Source organism: Gymnoscopelus braueri, assembly GCF_963280865.1.
Source record: "Gymnoscopelus braueri genome assembly, chromosome: 2".
In the NCBI taxonomy this organism is placed as follows: Eukaryota; Metazoa; Chordata; class Actinopteri; order Myctophiformes; family Myctophidae; genus Gymnoscopelus; species Gymnoscopelus braueri.
In genome coordinates, this window is record NC_137604.1 from 51,091,649 (window position 1) to 51,112,627 (window position 20,979).

General features: G+C 40.6%; 1 protein-coding gene across 1 annotated transcript in view; it reads left to right on the forward strand.

Moving 5' to 3' along the window:
* Positions 1-20,979, forward strand: part of septin9b (septin 9b) — a 93,184-nt gene that overhangs the window by 63,124 nt on the left and 9,081 nt on the right. The window contains exons 3-6 of the mRNA XM_080443513.1: positions 1,445-1,633; positions 8,188-8,316; positions 10,023-10,104; positions 10,893-11,030. Coding sequence (XP_080299639.1) covers positions 1,445-1,633; positions 8,188-8,316; positions 10,023-10,104; positions 10,893-11,030 — 538 coding nt within the window. The remainder of the gene's footprint in view (positions 1-1,444; positions 1,634-8,187; positions 8,317-10,022; positions 10,105-10,892; positions 11,031-20,979) is intronic.

Sequence of the window (20,979 nt, forward strand, 5' to 3'; positions counted from 1 at the left end):
TGTGAGAGAGAGAGAGAGAGAGAGAGAGAGAAAGAGAGAGCGGGCTTGAGATTTCAACTACGCATTAGCACCTCACTGACAGGCAGTTGAGCGGGGTGCGTCTTCAGTTTGCTTGTCCTCAGTCCGCGTGACACTTTTCTTTGAACATTTAACAGTCTTTTTGTTTGTGTAAAGCCAGCTCTCAACTGAGGTAAGACATAATTTGTAAATGGTGACTACAAACTGTCATGTTAAAGTAGTATAGTAACTGTTTCAACATGTTTCTCGTACCAACACGTTTCTGAGTGTGAGGTCCTCTTCGACAACTCTTACAGCTGTACACGTTCAGTTCACGTTTGTGTGGTTTCCCCATTATGGTGAATCACTGAATCATACAGTGTCCACATGTTTTAGCGCACACATCTGTGTGTGCCGCTAACATGTTTCAATGCCCCGTTGTGGGACACATGCATGCAGCCACGACAAGATGGATGCAGGTTAGAATTTATGTGAGGTTAGGGAACGGATGTGTTCACTTTCCTGTGTGATTTATATGTTAGTTTTAGTGCGTTGTGGGGTGTCTCTGAACTTGGGTTCATGGGCCTGGAAACTTTGAGGTCCCCATGTAAGGTCTGATTGGTGTCTGTGTCTACGTGTGCACACATGTGTGTATGTGTACACACACACACACAAGTATTTCCTTGCTGGCATGGGGTGCTTTCTTCCAGACACTCAGTGTGTGTATGAAAGAGTTTTGATGGTTTCACGCTGTCTTGCAGAAAAGACAGGTACTCATTCAAATGCCATTTTGCAGTCTGGTTTCAGAGAGGCAATGAAGCTAGCAAGATCAGTGTCTCAAATCTCCACACTTAACCCTATTCAATCCGGGAACGCATCTGTGTCACTCACTCTGGATTTCCTTTGGGCTATTCAAAAATAGCAGATCTACAAGCTCATAGCGCGGCGCTATGAGCTTGTAGATCTGCAATTTTTCTGGAAAAAAACGTGAAAATGTGTGCAAATCTTTGCTTCTGGGGGGGTCCCTGGAACAAAAATATTTTACAAAACAAATATTCATATATTTCAAAAATAGCAGATCTACAAGCTCATAGCGCAGCACGCGCTATGAGCTTGTAGATCTGCTATTTTTTGAATAGCCAAAGTATAAAATAATCTAAAATGACATAGTAGCCTATGCGTTGCCGGATTGAATAACACGTCTGTAATGACGCTGATGTGTTTTCAATTTTATATTGCACTACGACATGTGAATTAACTACTGTACAACATGGCTGTTGTAAATTGCTGCTTTCAACAACAACAACAACACAAATATGTATAATATATATGTTTTACTTTGATCTGTGTATGGTTGACTCTTCAATCTAATTACAAGATGCATGCCAGTGACAAATAATTTTTAACTTGAATTACAATTATGAACGACTCTCCTTTCTTCCATCAGGGTCAGAGGTCAATCCGAGCCACAGCAACATGTCCGAGTCAGTGAAGCCCCTCCACCCCCACCCGCAGGGCAAAGGGGACGTGAAGCACCCAGGCAGTGACTTCAGCTATGTGGGCATCGATGCCATCCTGGAGCAGATGAGGAGGAAGGCCATGAAGCAGGGCTTTGAGCTCAACATCATGGTCGTGGGTGAGTTAGACCGTACACACGCGCACACACACACACACACACACACTCACACTCACACTCACACTCACACTAACACACACACACGCATCTATGCATTATATCCTATAACTTTGCGTTGCAAGGGATGGTGGAAAGTAACTAAGTACATTTACTGAAGTACTGTACTTGAGTACAATTTTGATGTATTTGTACTTTACTTGAGTATTTCCAATACTTTTACTTCTACTCCACTACATCTCAGAGGCAAATATTGTACTTTCACTCCACTGCAATTATTTGAAAACTTTAGTTGCTAGTTTCTTTGCAGATATAAATTATTACATTATAAAACACACATTAACCACTTTAGTCCTGTTCTATACCTAGGCTATTTGAAAATAGCAGATCTACAAGCTCACAACGCGTCGCGTATCGGGTGCACGGTTGTGACAAGTATCAAAACAAATGGAACACCATGCACTCACCGATCAATAGTCTTCTATTTATTGAGGGCAACAACAGGGAGTGCTTCAGCTAAAAGCCATTAGTTGTTGCCCTTAATCAATATAAGGCTATTGATCCCTGAGTGCTTAGTATTCTGTTTGTTTTGACATTAGCAAACAGTGCAACAGGAAATAAACTTTGGCCCATCAAGAATGTTAATCTTGTTTGAAAAAGTCTATAGACAATATACTGTTTAGACACTACCATGTGAAAAAGAAAAAACCTGACGGTCGTTGATGTGGATGGATGTCCACATACATGAAAACACAGACACAACTTGGTGTTTTTTTTTATTATTCAAATATTTTTATTAAATTTTTCAAAAAGTTATACACGCATACAAACACATAATAAACAACTACAAAACATCACAGACAGTACTCAATACAAGATGAAACGGGTACACAAACCATCCAATTTCTGATCGACCAAAAATGAAAGGAGATTTTAGTACAATACATTGGCATAGAAAGCGGCATTAATATTACACATTTAAAGTCAATAAGAAAAAAAGAGAAGAATAAATAAATAAATACAAAATAAAAAGGAAGAATCAGACACAACTTGGTGTTGATGTTATTTTTTTATTGCTGTCTCTTCACAAAATAAATCTAATCATGTGGATCTCGTGGTCCACATGGGAACAGCGTGGGATCTCAGACTTCATATATTTGTGACATATGATTGCAAATTTGGGCAAAGTTTCTTCCCTTATAAAATTAAAATTAGATATTTCAAAAAGTATGAAACATATGGACTTTTGTGGCCTACTGTAAGTTTGGCAGTGAAAGTTGGTGTTAATACTGTACTGTAGGTTTGCGAGATTGATTAGCTCTGCGTGCGTGCGTGTATACACACACACACACACACACACACACACACACACACACACACACACACACATTCATTCTACTTTCTCTCTATCTTCTGAACTACAAAATAATTTATTATTAGTCTGTAACTATAATTAGTATGTGTGTTTGCACACCCGTTAACATACATACTCAAGTGTTATGCTGAGAACCAGCACAGTGCCTCCTTAATGAGGAGCCCTCTTTTATGTCCCCAAGATCCTACACACACACACACACACACACACACACACACACACACACACACACACACACACACACACACACACACACACACACACACACACACACACACACACACACACACACACACACACACACACACAGATAACATGGTCATCAGGCTAATAGGCTGATGAGCTTTGACACGCACTCTTCCCAGACTCGCACTTATTAGGACGGCATCAGGACACTGGCAATTAGTGCCACCACCAAGTCTGCATGCCCGTTCAGGCACGCACGTCCATGCTCACACACAATGCTCAGAATCTGCACAAATACACACGGTACACAGTACTTTCTTCCAGTGGTGTAAAGTAACTAAGTACATTTACTTAAGTACTGTACTTAAGTACAATTCAAGTACAATTTTGAGGTATTTTGACTTAACTTGAGTATTTCCAATTTCCAATACTTTTACTTCTACTCCACTACATCTCAGAGACAAATATTGTACTTTTACTCCACTACAATTATTTGAACATAATTTGTAGAACTTACTTTATAGATTTTGAGTATTATTCCAAAACGTACATTAACCACTTCAGCCCTATATACATTTCGGCCATTTGAAAATAGCCGATCTACAAGCTCACAATGCGTCACGATGTGACGCATTGTGAGCTTGTAGATCTGCTATTTTCAAAAGATTTTTATACATTTGAAAACCTGAAATGGGACATTCTGCATAATGAGTACTTTTACTTTTGGTACTTTAAGTACATTTTGATGCCAATACGTTTGTACTTTTACTCAAGTACATTTTTAATTCCGGACTTTTACTTAACAGAGTATTTCTATATTGCAGTATTGATACTTTTACTTAAGTAAAACAATTGAGTACTTTTTCCAACTCTAGACACTGGCAATTAGTGCCACCACCAAGTCTGCATGCCCATTCAAGCATGCATGTCCATGCGCGCACACACACACACACACAATGCTCAGAATCTGCACAAATACACATGATACACAGTACTTTTCTTCAGATCCCTGAGTGACATTAAGTCAAACGTACTGAGCGACTGGTTCCTTTGCCACACACTGAGATGGAATTCACTGCACGAAGGCTCTGCTGAAAGACCCTAGCAACATCTCCATTAAGACACCAAGCCTCTGTGTTTATGTTTGGGTCACGGCACCATGGCGGTAGTTAGTGGTACCGTCAGAATGCAGTCAGTTTGATTTCATTGCCCCGCGGGACAGTGTTTCTGTACACACACAGTTACGGCTGTAGATGGCATGTCAGCACGGCTCTAAAGAGAACAGTGGTGGAAAGTAACTAAGTACATTTACTCAAGTACTGTACTTTAAGTTCAACATTTGAGGAATCTTTTACTTTACTGGAGTATTTTCAATTTGCAGTGCTTTTACTTCTACTCCGCTACAATTATTTGAAAACTTTAGTTACTAGTTACTTTGTAGATTTGTATTATTATTTCAAAACGTGCATTAACCACTTTACCCCATACTTAGGCTATTTGAAAATAGCAGATCTACAAGCTCACAACGCGTCGTAAAGCGACGTGTTGTGAGCTTGTAGATCGGCTATTTTCAAAGAACATTTTGAAGACTTGTGAAATGGGACATTTTGTATAATGAGTACTTTTACTTTTGGTATTTAAGTACATTTTGATGCCGATACTTTTGTACTTTTGTAACTGAATATTTCTGCATTGCAGTATTGATACTTTTACTTACAGTAAGTAAAACATTTGAGTACTTTTTCCAGCACTGAAAGAGAGATTCCACAGCTTGACAAACCAGAGTTTGTTACATAATGGCTGGCATCGTACGGCACAAGAGTCTTGATTTATGGATCTAGGTTAAAGGCAAGTTTGTTGTGAACTGAGAAGGATGAGAGTGTATACAGAGAGACTCTTTCCAGAGCGCTGACGGTGCAGGATTTCTTTTGTGAATGTTTATAGTATAGTGTAATGGTACAAATAGTACTGGTGCGGCACCTAAAATGAAACGATAGCATTTGGCACTTGGACTTGTTGCTCTGACTCCCATGTCAGTCACCTTTGCCGTCTGTTGTCGTACATCTTTGTATTAACTCATTTAGACCGGGAAAGACTCTGTGTCATTTTTAGATTTCTTTGGCTATTAAAAAATGTCATGCGTTTTAAAGCGAACATTTTAAAACATTTTTAACTCCGATCTGTGGTTCTGGGGGGGTCCCTGGAACAACATACACACATTTTGAGATGGGGGTCCGCAGCCAAATACATATAATTTTGGGGTCCTTGACATGGAAAAAGATATAGCAATAGTTTTTCAGAAAAATTACAGTAGACTTTTGTTGGGACATTTGACAGTTACAAATGTTTGCTTTAAAACATGGATATTCAAAGATTTTCACAAATTTTCAGTAAAATTTAGTATAAAATAATGGTTATAGCTCAAATCTAAAATGACACGGATGCGTTCCCGGTCTGAATGGGTTAACATGTGACCACTTTACTCAAACACCTGGAAGACAGGTGGGGCCTCTATGGTGAGGATGATGGTACACTGATATGCTAATGCTGTGTTGTGCAACGACATTCATGCATAGACTAGAGTCGGGTATGTGACACACACACACACACACACACACACACACACACACACACACACACACACACACACACACAGTTACACTACAGTGGATCATAAAAAAGAAGAGTGCATTCACTGTACAGTTAATAATGTAGTCTGTAATTCTGTAAACTGATCTTTTTATTTAATATAGCCTGGGCTGAAATAAGTTGGCCCTTCGATCTTGTACTGTTGACTTGCTAATTCATAGCCAACTTTGGCGCAAAATCTGTGATTTTTTTTTTTTTAGCATTTACTTTATATTATTCATTATTCATCGATTCTTAAATTAGCCATAACTTCCTAGTTGGAGTTTGAATTTGTTTATCATTTCCCTGAACAGGCATGACTGTCCTTGTTTAGCATGATCATATCAAACTCATAAAAACTTTATGGTGTTTCTTGGCGCTGGCACTATACGAAGCTGTTGCTAATACATTGTTAAAGAGGCAGTGTCACAGTCGTATCACCCACTAGATAATGATCATTGGGTGTTGATACAACCTGTTTTCTTTTCTTTTTTTCTTTTTACTGTACCGTTTGTTAAAAATCTGTATATCTGTGGACACACACCCAGCTGCTTGCCCACAATTCCAGGTTGGGACCTGAGGGCCGCTCACTTGCCGTTTCAAATAGAAATGTTGTCCGATATCCGATTGACTGGTACCGATATTATACATATACTGTAACTAAACTGTGATTCTGGGTGCAGATGCAGACTTCTAAAAACAGTGCGTTCTTATTACCTGATTCATTAGGCCTGCTGATGCACATATTAGTTAAAAACATTTTTTTCCAACTCGTTGACCCTTTTGAAAGCTTCCCCAGAAAACACTGGTTGAATCTGCAAACTTCATCATCACAAAAATACTTTTTCAACTTCACATTCAAACACAATTCAACTCATGGCAGCGGGCGGGCATGTGCATAAGATGAGCATGAATGCGACGGTTTCATGGGATTCCTCCACCTGCCTACTTGCCTGCAGGTGCATTCACAATGGTCGTGTCACACATTGCTTTGAGTCACCTTTTATACATCAGGTCGGATCAGTCTGTTTATATTTGCCTGTTTGCCAGAGAATCTTGCAGAAACCAAAAATACCAGAACACAGACATCTTCGCACACTTTAACCACACCGGGTGGTCTAGACTAGAGGAGTAATGTCCACTCCATAGATGAATGAAAAACAGCAAAATTATTACAATTGTGGCACTGCCTTTTCAAATGTACGTGTAAATACATACGTGTAATTTTGTCCATTCCTGAAAAGTGAAGTATTTTTTTGGCTATGAAAAGCATGGTTTCAGGACACTTGACTTGCTCAGACAGAGGAGAGATGGTCACACAGCCAAGTCCTGACAACATTCACATAATATGTGGAAAATATGTGGAAAAGCAGCTGTGAAAGGTCCCTTGTGGTCTCCTCCATCACATGCATTAGCTTAATCCCTGCCCCTGGCCAGCTGACCTCCTGACCTCCACCACACTGCCTGGGCAGAGGGCAGCCTGGGTGTGTGAGAGAGAGCGAGAGAGAGATATATTGAAAAACGTGTGTGTGTGTGAGAGAGAGAGATACAGTATAGAGATGAAGGGCAGCCCTGGGTGGCATAATGAAGCTGGCAGCTTGGCACTGCTCCACATGCTCCCTGTCAGAACAGCTGATGGATAGCCACGGGGGAAAGGGAGATGGGGGAGGGGCGGGGGGGCAGTCATTTGGGGCTGGAGTGGAGGAATGGTACAGAACGGAGAGGAGACAAACAAAGAGGCTTGGAAGGTGTGTGTGTGTGTGTGTGTGTGTGTGTGGGTACGGTCGAGCGCAGGTTTGTGTGTGGTCCGTACATCTGCCCTTTGTGGCTCCCCACAGCAGGCAAATTTGACCTACATCTGTTGTCAGGTCACATGCACTTACACACATACAAACCCAGTAGATCCTAATGGATTTGTGTTTCCCAACCTGGGGTCTGGGCACATGTTTTGGGGGGGGGGGGAGACGCCAAGGATCAAAGATCATAAGTGAGTCCATGTTTTGGCGGTAGTGCAACATTTTAAACGTGTTGCACAAAATTATAACTTGCTTTTATCCACTGTCTGCCCTGTTTATTCTCAGTGTGATAAAAAAATCCCTATTTTGGGCATGTCATTATTGTCACTTTTATTTATTTTGTATTAAAAAATGTAGCTTGGTTATTTTCATCATACGAGAAGTACATACTGTAGGGATTAAATGGTTAATATGTCTGAAAAACACAAGTGTGTGCACGTGCGCGCATGCAAATATGTGTGTGGGGTCTCAGCTTTTGTCAGATGTGAGAAGGGGGGGGGCTCTCCAAGGACAAAATATTGTCTTTTAACTGTTTTGTGTGTGTGTGTTTGTGCTTGTGTTTTCCTGAGCAGGTCAAAGTGGCCTGGGGAAGTCAACTCTGGTGAACACCCTATTCAAGTCCAAAGTGAGCCGGAAGTCGGTGCAAACGGATGCTGAGGAGAGGATTCCAAAGACCATCGAGATCAAGTCCATCAGTCACGGTTGGCCTAAATGCATATTTACACAATGAAATGAAATCCTTAACTTTCAGTTAATTTAAGTCTGAGTTAAATTAACAAGATAATAAAACTATCTTCTGTAAATACAGCATGTTTTAATGGTGTGTGTGATACCAATCATACTTCTCCTGCATGGCACGTATACAGTATGATTTAATGGCCAGCAACAATTATGAAAAGATTGGAAGCCCCAGGACTAGAAATCCTTTCATTATGCACAGTTAAAATCCTGTGTGTTAATTTAACTCCCTTGGATGGATCTTACTTTTGGAGTTAAATGAACACTCAGGATTTTATTGAGTGGAGCCTCACTGAAATACACAAACAAGACGGGGTCTAATAATAGCAGTGTCGCTTCTCTGGCATGTTGATGACATGAGTCTTACCCAAATATGTAGGGACCACGTATCTGAGATTAAGAATTCGCAAAATGTGAAACACATTAAAAAAAAAAAGTATAATCACATTCACAAAATGTGCAAAATATTCAGAGATTGACTTCCTTGGCTTTAGTTCAGCGTTCACAAGAAATGAGGCACTGATCGTGGTTTGCAAGATTAGCTGTGGATCAGTGTTGGAATAGTTACTACAACATAGTAATATGTTACTTATTACATATTACTTGTTTAAAAAGTAATGTAGTTACTTTACTTATTACTCCCTGCCAAAAGTAACTAGTTACTTATTACTTAGTTACTTTTTTTTTCTCGCCCCCAGTAATTGCATCCTTTCTCCCCAAAAGTCTGACTTTGCATTTTCAACATTAGCAGTTGTTTTTTTTCTCTTTTCTGCAGCCTACATTGTAAAATCCTCATTGTTGATTTAACTCTGAAAAGTGTTCTGTACACATGACGGGTCCATTTGGTTCTATTTGTACACTCATTTAAATTATATTAACACTAAGACTTTTACTGTGTATGAATTCATAACTTACAGACTAAATGAAAACCATTTGACTATGAATTGAATACTAAGGACCTCAATGGAAACAAGACCGCAAGGACTTTTTTGGAAGTATTTTAAATGTATTTCATGTATTTTTTGCCTAAAAAAATATTCAAATTCAAACACCTGGGCTCAAACAGATAATGACTCATCATGAGACACAATCTTTGAACAACTTCTGTTGTTTATTAAACAAAATGTATTCTAATAAAATACAAAAATAAAAAGGCTCCCATAGCAACACATATCATCGTGGCAGAATGTAGGAGCAAATGCAAGTAAAAAAAAATCAATCATTCTGTATGACTGCTGAAAATAAAGTGCTTCATTTCTTTGTAAACAAAAGTAATTCTAATAGAATAAAAAGGCTCCCATAGCAACACGTATCATCCACCTTAAGGCTTGTGAAAAAAAGTAATAAATTACTTTTTGAAAAAAAGTAAAGGTAATAATATTACTCAAAACGTGAAAGTAATTAGTTACGTTACTAGTTACTGGGAAAAAGTAATAATATTACTTTAAGTTACATATTACTTTAGTTACTTTCCAACACTGCTGTGGATGGACGGGTGGACACAAGGACACACACACACACACACACACACACACACACACTTGAGGGACGTGCATACATACGCACAGATGAACGCACTTCTAGATGGCTCGCTCCTTAGGCACCACCCCTAAGTAAGAACTATTATAGCTAAATAAATGCTTTGTTCTGTCCATTTATTTCTGTCTAGACATTGAAGAGAAAGGTGTACGAATGAAGCTAAGGGTTATCGATACTCCCGGCTTTGGGGACCAAATCAACAATGAGAACTGGTGAGTTATAATAAATGCCGTCATTTAATCAAGCATGCCAAATGTTGTTTATGAATTGGTTACAGAATTCAGAGTCCCATTATTTATTCTACACAATGTTAATAATGGTTAAGCCCCGCCTCCCCTTTCACAACTTCATTCAGACCTGGAAGTATGAGATAGCAAGGCAAACCTCAGGGGTGTGTGTGTGTGGGTGTGTGGGTGCTCGCACGCACATACTTTAAAGGTCAACAAAACAAATACTTCATTGGTTTTTAGACCTTGGTGGTGCAGTTTAGTTTTTTTACGTTTGGCAGAAAACAGGAAAAAACGCTCCAATTTCAGCTACAGTACAAAATTAAAATGGCTCCCCAATTCTTTTCAGGAAAATGATGGATTTTGACAAGAAAATTACAATCTTGTGTAAATTCACAGCACTGCCCGGCCCCAACGTTTGATAGAATGAAAAACGAATGGGGTTCTAGTGTAGGTTACTAGCCCAAAATGTCCTAATGGTTTTATGGTGGAACAATAATTTCAAAACAGATAACACATATATCTATTCTTGTTGTTTTGAAGGCGACTGTACTAATGTTTTTGACAATACATAGGGCCACAATGGAAACAAGTCCCCAGTACATGTTTTGTGTTATCCTTTTTAGCCCAAGTATTTTACTGTACCTCCGTGTTGTTTACATTTTTGGCTAATCAATCAATCAATCAATCAATCAATCAATCGATCAATTAAAAACAAGTACCTATGTTATTAGTGAATAACTTTCCCCCCATGTGTCCTCTGTGTCTGGCAGCTGGCAGCCAATCATGAAGTTCATCAATGACCAGTATGAGGAGTACCTTCAGGAGGAGATTAACATCAACAGGAAGAAGAGGATCCCAGACTCCAGGGTTCACTGCTGCATATATTTTATACCACCCACTGGACACTGGTGGGTTAATGCACGCGCACACACACACACACACACACACACACACACACACACACACACACACACACACACACACACACACACACACACACACACACACACACACACACACACACACACACACACACACACACACACACAGGCGCAAGTACTGTCCACCGATTCATGGAAAACATGTTGACAAACTCCTGGTGTAAATCCATGCAGAAAGCACGCTGGGCAAGACCTAGCCGGTTGAGTGTCCAAATGGTAGTGATGTGTCGTTCATGATCGATTCGTTCAAAAGAACTAGTTAATTTGCCGTGAACGAGCTTGTTCACTTTCTGAAACTGTTACGTTCACGCGCGACATAAAAGAAAACGCTCCTGCGATGGTGTTTTACACACATTGTAAACATACATTTACATATACAACAACTTTAGCCCTATTTTATACCTAGGCTATTTGAAAATAGCAGATCTACAAGCTCACAACGCGTCGCATCCCGACGCGTTGTGAGCTTGTAGATTGGCTAATTTCAAACATTTTTGTACTTTTACTTTTGGTACTTTAAGTATATTTTGATGACGATACTTTTATACTTTTACTCTTTTGAACACTAGAAAATAGCGCTACTGAACCAGAACGTGAACGAATCATTTGAACGAATCATTGCCGTGAACGAAATCGTTCGTTCACTGAAATTAACCTTTTTTCCCACCACTACTAAACGGAAGTACCGGAATTTGGCGGAAGTACCGCCCAAGGAAATGACATGGACGCTTTAAAAATCTGTTCCCGGGAATGAAATGAGTGTTATGATTGGTCGAAAATATATAGTTTCCGGGGGAAATATGTAAGACGGAAGTCCCACCCCTATAGACACTCTCTCTGCATTAGGTCGTGACTGGCTGGGAACGAGGCTTTGCAGAAAGTTGTATACTAGATACACAGACACGCACGAGTTTCTCTCTCTCTCTCTCTTTTTTTCTTTCTTTTCTCTTATTTCGTACCCAGCTTACATCATTCCTGCAGTTTCTCCCACAGATATGGACTGTGTCAACTGGGAATCTCCCTTGACCCATTGTCTGTCTTGAGCTTGTTAACCACTTCCCTCTCCATCTATCTGTCTTTTTTTTCCATCCCCCTCTCACGCTGTATTTTCGACCGCATGTGGAACCCATCCTGTCCTCTGAGACACTGAGGTATCACTTTAAGAGTCAGGTTTCACATGAGAAGCAGCCTTTTCTCTACATGCCGTTCCCTCGGCTTGGGAACAGTAAGCTATTGTATAGTCGAGGTAAGAGGCAGATATTAGGTATTACGCTGAGCAGTAGGTATTGCAGTGGTGATGAACACGGTGTTAAAAGTATACAGCACAAATGCCTTTATTTTTTCAGTATTCTAATAATGAAAAGTATGATGATTTCATAGTTTATAGTACTTGCTAATTAAACTACTACATTTTGCAGGTGCTTACTGGTACAGGTAGTTAAAATTTTGCACATGATCACGTATTGAAATCACTTTAAACTACCGGTACTAGTTAACTACTAGACTACTAGACTACAATTTGAAGATCCGGATCCGCGGATCCAGTCCGGGTTTTCTTCTTAACACATTGGCTGCCAAAGACGCATATCTGCGTTCTAATTAATTTCTCGCCTGGCTGCCAAAGACGCAGATCTGCGTTTTTTTTCTTCGTTTTTTTCTTGTTTTTTGACCCAAAGACCAAGGAGATATGATTTATCGAAGATTTAAACTCCTATCCACTTCCTTGTTAACTTAAAACTTAAAAATTCTGTATCTCGGCTCCTGAGTACTTTTTTTTTCAATGAAAGATCTCTGGCAGGCAACAGCTAAAAATCTGAAATAATTGGCTGTCAATGTGTTAATAAAAATGGCAAAATCAACAGGAAGTTAACATTATTATTTAAAAAAAAACAGTACTGGATTGTGTGATGTTCTATATTGTCTGAATCAACTTTGTTTGCATCCGTTTATGTGCTAAGAGTGACTTTGAGAGCTGTTATACCGTACAATGTAAGTCAATGAGGAGCATATTTTTAATTATCAATTTCTAATCAATGGAGCAATTATTTTAGATTTCTTGTCCACCTTCGAAGTTACATCATGGCAAGGTATAACTACACAACCCAAACCTCTACCAAAGTGGTCTTGCCCTTTAATAAATGACCACTCTCATCATCCACTTTCATCCACCGCTTTTATCATCCTGACCACTGTGAAGCCACACTCCAAATAATGACACTCACATTGTGTAGGCCTACTGCACAGTCCATTGATGAACGCTAATGCCAACCGTTGTCATCAGCCCACACACACACACACACACACACACACACACACACACACACACTGTATACCTCCTGTATATCTCTGCCCAAGGATGAATCACCATGGCCATTCATGTATTTAACCACTTTCAACCCGGCGTCCCTATTTTGGGCATGTTGTCATTACAGGCAGAAATGTTACAAATAGCAGATCTACAAGCTGACAAAGTGTTGTGGCCAAGGGGCCAGCTTCTGAGTTGAACATTGAGGCTGTATCCACACGTTTCCTAGGGTGTTGTGTGGGCATCACTTCCTGACGATTTGATCCCCGATACCTGATCAAATGGACAGGAAGTGATGCTCACAACACCCTAGGAAACGTGTGGATAGGAAGTGACAGTTCATATGAATGGCCTGTAGTCTCGCTGTTTCACCCCTGCTGGTGTCAGAAAGAATTAGGCTCCATTTCAAGCGGATGGGTTTTTGCCGAACTTTACACTTGATTTTATTACCTTTTAATAAACATTATCATAAATACTATATGCTTCCAGTCGCTAGTTTAAAGTCTTATTTCAATCATCATGATATGCATTTTGGTAAATTATGCTCCCATTTATTTCAAAATTGATGATAAAGTAGGGTATGGTGTAGGAGGGGCGTGGCTACCTTGTGATGATTTGATTGACAAGCTACACAACCAATAGCATTAATTCCCCACCCACGCTCTGGTCCCAACCAATAGCATTAATTTCCGTGTATTTTCATAACATAATTCATAACTTTCACAACTCTCGAACCCAGGTCCCCACACAAGCTCCAGAATGTCTACTGTTGAGCTGTAAGCGACAGCTTGTTTAGAGGAGGATAAATTGCGATTTGACTTTCATGCAATAACCCATGTCAACCAGTAGTGGTCCTACCCATGCACAGGATATACATTTCTCAATGGAAGACTATGAAGACTATATTATATTGCGTAAACATACTCTTCCCCCCCAAAAAAAATGTGGGGGTCCCCAGATGATTAGCTTAATTTGCAACATTGTTTCAATGCGCGAATCCGCGAACACGCTGTCTGGCTACATTGAGCTTATAGGTGACCGCTACGCCAGCGGCCCAGGCCTTTGAACACGTTTTTCTAAGTAGCTTGAAGGCCAGACGGCACCAATACAACTAGTCGCAACTCCTTGCAACAAAACAGTTTTAAGGCCAGTTCACACCAATGCAACTCCTTGCAACTGCCATTGGGCGATAATGGCTGCGAGTAGTTGCATGTTGCAAGGAGATGTATTGATGTGGACGGGCCTTTTTAGTTTTGGTTCAGCCGTAGTTCAACTGTTTCCAGTGTTTAGTAATTTGTTGCTCTGAAAACAACTAGCTTTCCCCAACAACACTGCTCTCCTCACGTCAACAGTACCCTCTCAACCATCACTACATTACAGACGTAATTGTCCAGTGGAGATGCAAGATGCATTTCATGGTTGCAAGGAATAATGGCATATTATAGAACACTGGATAATATTGCATTGGAAACGTTTATTTAAACCATGGGCTGGCAAACCAGAACAGACCACTGACAAGTTTCTGGTCTGGTCCCACATGACAGGAGTTGGCTACCAGTACATTTTAATTGGCCTGAATTGAAGGGCCTTAGCAGAAAAAGGAAAAGTTCAGCCCTTGGTTGTAATGGATACCGAAAGAGAATGAGATCAATAGATTAGATGCAACAATGTCTGCACAAGATTTGTTTGAATAACAACGAAATAACAAAGTCTTTTGGGGGAAATGAGGATTGTCTGTCAACACGTGCTCGTGCCCTCGTGCACCGTACCTCGACATTGTGCATGTCTCTCTTTAAACACCCCCAGGTGGAGGCGATTTAGCTAATTTTCTTTTTTTTGCTCATGCAGGCACCCTTACCTAATGCCTATATAATATAAACCACACTGCTGCTGCTGCTTTCTCGTGAGTGATTAGGGTCATTTTCTCCAAGATGAATCTGTAATTTGTCACATTTATCAGTGATGAGGGCTGTGTCCTTACATGCACTGTAAGGACAAGACGGATAGACTTACACACACACACACACACACAGCAGAGTTGTACTTTGTACATGTGTCTCCGCACGTACGCAACTACAGTCCGCGTGCTTATGGGTAGAAGTTTCGAGAGGTTCTGAATATACAGTAGATGTACAGACGCACTCACTCACTCAGCAACAAATGGCTCCTTGCACTTGTATGCATCATCGGGTCATATTTCGCCTCGACCAGTAACTCAACAGTTGTCCACTTCAGCATTCCAACGCAGGGCATTCGGGGGACGAGCGGTGGCTTGTGTGTGTGTGTGTGTGTGTGTGTGTGTGTGTGAGCATGTCCCACTGTTTGACAGACCCCCTCATCATCTCCTCATATCACTGCAGCTGCCTCTTCGGAGTTGTGTGTGTGTGTGTGTGTGTGTGTTGGGAGGGTCAGAGGTGAAAAAGCTGTGTGAATGCATCTGTATGGTTGGTGGGGGGGGTGCATAGTCTTGATGAGAGCCCTGTGGTTTATTCAGTTCACTTCATTAATTTTGACCAAGCACTGTGTCACATAACATGGTCCAAACCTCTCTCTGCCCTCTCTCTCCCTGCCAAAGGGTTCTGCTTTCCTCAATTAGCCCCCCCCCCTCCCGTTTAGCCTGACGTGCCCTCTCTAAGCACTAGACTGCAGTTATATGTTGGAAAGTCCTACCACACGTCCTGTATGTGGGTACACCCATGTAACGGTCCTAGATACATACTGTATGCATAGAGTGTTATATATCTAGAGAGCGGACTGCCCCGCCCCCAGCTATTCATTTCAATGAAAGTTGCTCACTGGCGTTTGAAGCACCCGGAAGTCTGCCGGAAGCACCAATATTGGGTCCAATAGAGCGACCATAGAGTTATGAGCAGGAGCACAAACGATAGATGCACGCGCAGTAGCATTTTAAATGCGGAAGTGTTGTTATGCCAGATTTGACCACCAGGCGACGGCCGCTTCACTGTTTTACTGTGGTTCTGGGGGGCTTGTGCATACCATATGCCCTGACCGTACAGGGGTGAGACAGACAGGAAGTGATGTTTTTCTAAACGGCACCCAGAAGCTTTAAGGTCAACATGGACATAGATATGAGCTGTGGACTCATTTACATTGCAGGGGCTGGTGTTGAGATCTGACACGCAGTGCTTTAGATTAGAAGATATAGATTATTAGAGATGCACAGACTCGCATCCTCAATTCCTCATGCATGCTTACGTGCACACACACACACACACACACACGCGCACGCACGCACGCACGCACACGCACACGCACACACACACAGCGGGACACGCACACAAGCAGACAGACAGTAAAGTCAGTTTTGACAGCAGCTAAATCCTTGTCCTTGTGCTCTCCAGCACTCAGCCATTACATTTGATCTTTCAATTGAACTGAGACTGGCTCATGGTCTTCTACACTACACAGAGAGAAGAAAGAGAGAATTCTGGAATAGTTCTTCTAAAAGGCTGATGGATAGTTAGCCAACCCCACCCCCTTTTCATTTCCAGTGGTGTAAAGTAACTAAGTACATGTACTCAACTACTGTACTTAAGTATAATTTTGAGGTATTTGTACTTTACTTGAGTACTTCCAATTTCCAATACTTTCACTTCTACTCTTTAGTTACTTTGTAGATTTTGATTATTATTACAAAACATGCGTAAACCACTTCAGCCCTATATACATTTCGGCCATTTCGGCCATTCGCGACTCATAGTGAGCTTGTAGATCTGCTATTTTCAAAAGATTTTTATACATTTGAAAACTTGAAATGGGACATTCTGCCTAATGAGTACTTTTACTTTTGGTACTTTAAGTACATTGTGATGCCAATACTTTTGTACTTTTACTCAAGTACATTTTGAATTCCGGATTTGTACTTGTAACAGAGTTTATTTTTCTATATCGCAGTATTGATACTTTAACTTAAAGTAAGAAATGTGAGTACTTTTTCCACCACTGTTCATTTCTCACACAAACAACATCTCCTCAGTTGAGGTTTTGAAACAAGGGGCCTGTTACCAATTACACAGACACAATGCCAAAGCCATGCGTCTGGACGGCTCCCTGCTTCTTCACCATATGGCTAGCATCAAACAAACAGGCAGGGGAAACGATGGTGATATACTTTCATTGAATATATTCAGTAACGCTGGTAGCCCCATGTCAGCTAATATCAGTGCAGATATCAGGTTTTATAGTATGTGGCTTTTTTGTTTTCATTTGATTTATGAAGGTTTTGACGTATTTTACATGTCCGTATTTTGCTCCAAGGTATTTATATGTTGTGTGCGTGCGTGTGTGTGTGTGTCTGTGGTTTGAGATAAGTAGTGCTGAACATAGGCAAATGCACTATTATTTCTCCCATTTTTGATAATGGCAAAGTCAACCGCACTATTAACTTCTAGGTTGTCCTCTTGTTTCTTTGGTTAAGTTGAGAACAAGGGATCTGTCCAGACAATGTTACAGTTTGACTATCAACCGAAGCTGTACAGTAGATCCAGAAAGGGAAGGGAGTGCTGTTTGTCGAGTGGCTGCCATTTTCTGCCACTTGGCAGCTGTGTCACACGAACCACAGTGATGCTTTCAGAGAATACTCCATGAAGCCTTTTAGATTTGTACATACATGGCTGCCATTTCCGTTTTGAAAACGTGTGACCTTAACCTTTAACGCGCGGGAGCATTATGTGCAAGCGTGCGTGCGTGCGTGCGTGCATGCATATGGTTTGTGTGTACATACATGACATGTATGTTGTTCATGCAGAAGAACACATATATGACACATTTGGGCGTGTGTGTGTGTGTGCACTCATGCATATGATACGTGACTCAGATGCACCTCAGTTCACATGTAGTTGCATCTGTTCACATCGAGTGCAGTCAAATACCATGTCACACTAATGTATGCGAGACACGCACACTTAACATGTGTTTACATGTGTGTGTGACACACACACACACACACACACACACACACACACACACACACACACACACACACACACAGCAGAAGCCATTCTAAATCTGCATGAAGGGAGAGAGTGCATAAAAATTGTCAATCAATCATTCTCCATCTGTCTCTTTCCCTCTCTCCTCCTGCTCACCGTGGGTGTTTGTACCAGGCTTGCCTGGCATGGTATGACCAGGGCTAATTGGAGGGCAAAGGTCGCATGAGGGACATTCCATCTAGCACTGTTTAGGAAGAGGAAAGAGAGAGAGAGGACAGTGAGAGACAGGTACTTCAGGGAATGGACCAGTAGTCAGTGGTGTAAAGTAACTAAGTACAACATTTTACTCAAGTACTGTACTTAAGTACAATTTTGATGTATTTTTACTTTACTGGAGTATTTCCAATTTTCAGTACCACTACTCCATCTCAGAGGCAAATATTATACTTCTACTCCACTACAATTATTAGAAAACTTTAGTTATTAGTTACTTTGTAGATTTTGATTATTATTACAAAACATACATTACCCACTTCAGCCCTGTATACATTTCGGTCATTTGAAAATAGCCGATCTACAAGCTCACAATGTGACGCGATGCGACGCATTGTGAGCTTGTAGGTCTGCTATTTTCAAAAGATTTTATACATTTGAAAACTCGTGAAACATTCTGCCTAATGAGTACTTTCTACTTTTGGTATTTTAAGTACATTTTGATACCAATACTTTTGTACCTTTACTCAAGTAAATTTTGAATTCTGGACTATTAATTGTAACGAAGTATTTCTACATTGCAGTATTGAAACTTTTACTTAAGTAAAAATTGTTAGTACTTTTTCCACCACTGCCAGTAGTACAGGGACCGTTAGTCACAGCTTCACTAATCCTAGTTTTTGTTTGTTTTTTAACCACAGACAATCAAAGATGACTGCCATTACCGGAGAAAAGGAAATCACTCATTAGTTTAGCACCAAATTTGACTCCAAATCAATCTACTGCATGTCACCAGCTTAGTGTTCAAGCCCCTTGTTGTGTCTCACCTTCCTTTGCCATGTTTTGCTGTGGTTATATAGGTCATGGTCAAGCAAAACAGGCTGAAGGTGTATACTGGAGGCAGCTGATGTGTATCAAGGTCAATGTCATAGGTGTGGTAAACGGTGTGTTGTCATGGGGTTACAATCATGAGACAATCAGAATTAATCTGAAGAACACAATAGACCAAGATTGCCCCCTAGTGGTTGCTCTGTCTCACAACGTTCATAACTCAGAAAACCCAATCGAGTGTGATGTCTCACTCTCCAAGAGCCCCATCATAGCTTTAATAGCATCAGATACAGTACTGAAAAATATTTCCTTTTGTTAGTGAATGATGCTTTGGGATAAACAGAAAATATTTTGATTGGGTTTGACTTCTGTCAATTCACATTGTGTCTTTCTGAGCAACAAGAGGGGGGGGGGGGGGGGGTGGGAGAAGTCATTTCCCTGGTTTGTTGAACTGGCTCAGTAGGCTTAGGGGCATGAATAGCAGTGTACAATGTTGTGCTATGCAATCGTCTTTCCTCACACTCCTATGCTGTCACTCTATGCTCTAGATCTGCTATTTTCACCACTACCATTATTAATTTTTTTATTGAGTTTATGAAACACTATTATTTTTGGGGAATTGCTGTTTTTTTTTTATGTATGCAAAAAAAAGGGGGATATTTACTCGCAACCCATAAAAATTGGTCTGTGACCCGAAGATGGGTCCCGACCCACTGTTTGGGCTCTAAAGTGTAAAGATTGACCCATGAAGGGCCATTTTAACGCTTTCAGAGTTAAATGAACCACTCCAGATATTATTATGTATACACCATAATCCAGTCCAAATAAGATGATGATACAAGTTCTGCTGAGTTTGTGTTATTTAAGTAGAAGCATACAAACATAACCATAAACTATTATGTTGAGTTGGTGTTATTTAAGTAGAGGCATACAAACATAACCATAAACTATTATGTTGAGTTGGTGTTATTTAAGTAGAGGCATACAAACATAACCATAATAAACTGTGAATATAGTTGCGAACGCAGCGGAAGGAGGCGCGCCGAAGGCGCGCCTCCGCGCAAGTGGAGCTTACTATGAAACCGTGCTCGGCTTGTGAGTGTGTGTGTGTCCGTGTGTGTCTGTGTTCACTGCCTGCCTGCAGCTCCTCTGAGATAAGTAAATGTCCAATTTAGACGTACCATACATCAAATGAAAGGTCTTTGAAAACTGAACACACCTGTCAAGGTTGCGTTTAAGCCCGCCCCTTCCCCCGGAAGCCACGCCCCGGAGAAGGCTCCTAAAAACTCCCCATTGAAACCCCATGTTAAATGAAAAGTGCCCGAATCGCTCCCAAACTTTTTCTACCCCCCCTAAGTGGGGGTCTACGAACAAATACTTCGGGCTCGGATTTTGGCTCCGCCCCCCGGAAGTGGGTGAAACAGGCACTTCAAACACTTTGTTGAATTGTTCAAAAACATTCAAAGTTTTTTTTTAGTGAATTTGTATTTTTCTAAGATGCTCCCTTTAACGCAGATTTTTTTTGTATTTTATTTTAATTTTTTTATTGGTGACTTTTTTTTAAATATTTTTTTTTCATATTTATTTAAAAAAAAATGCGTTCGCTTCCCGCGTT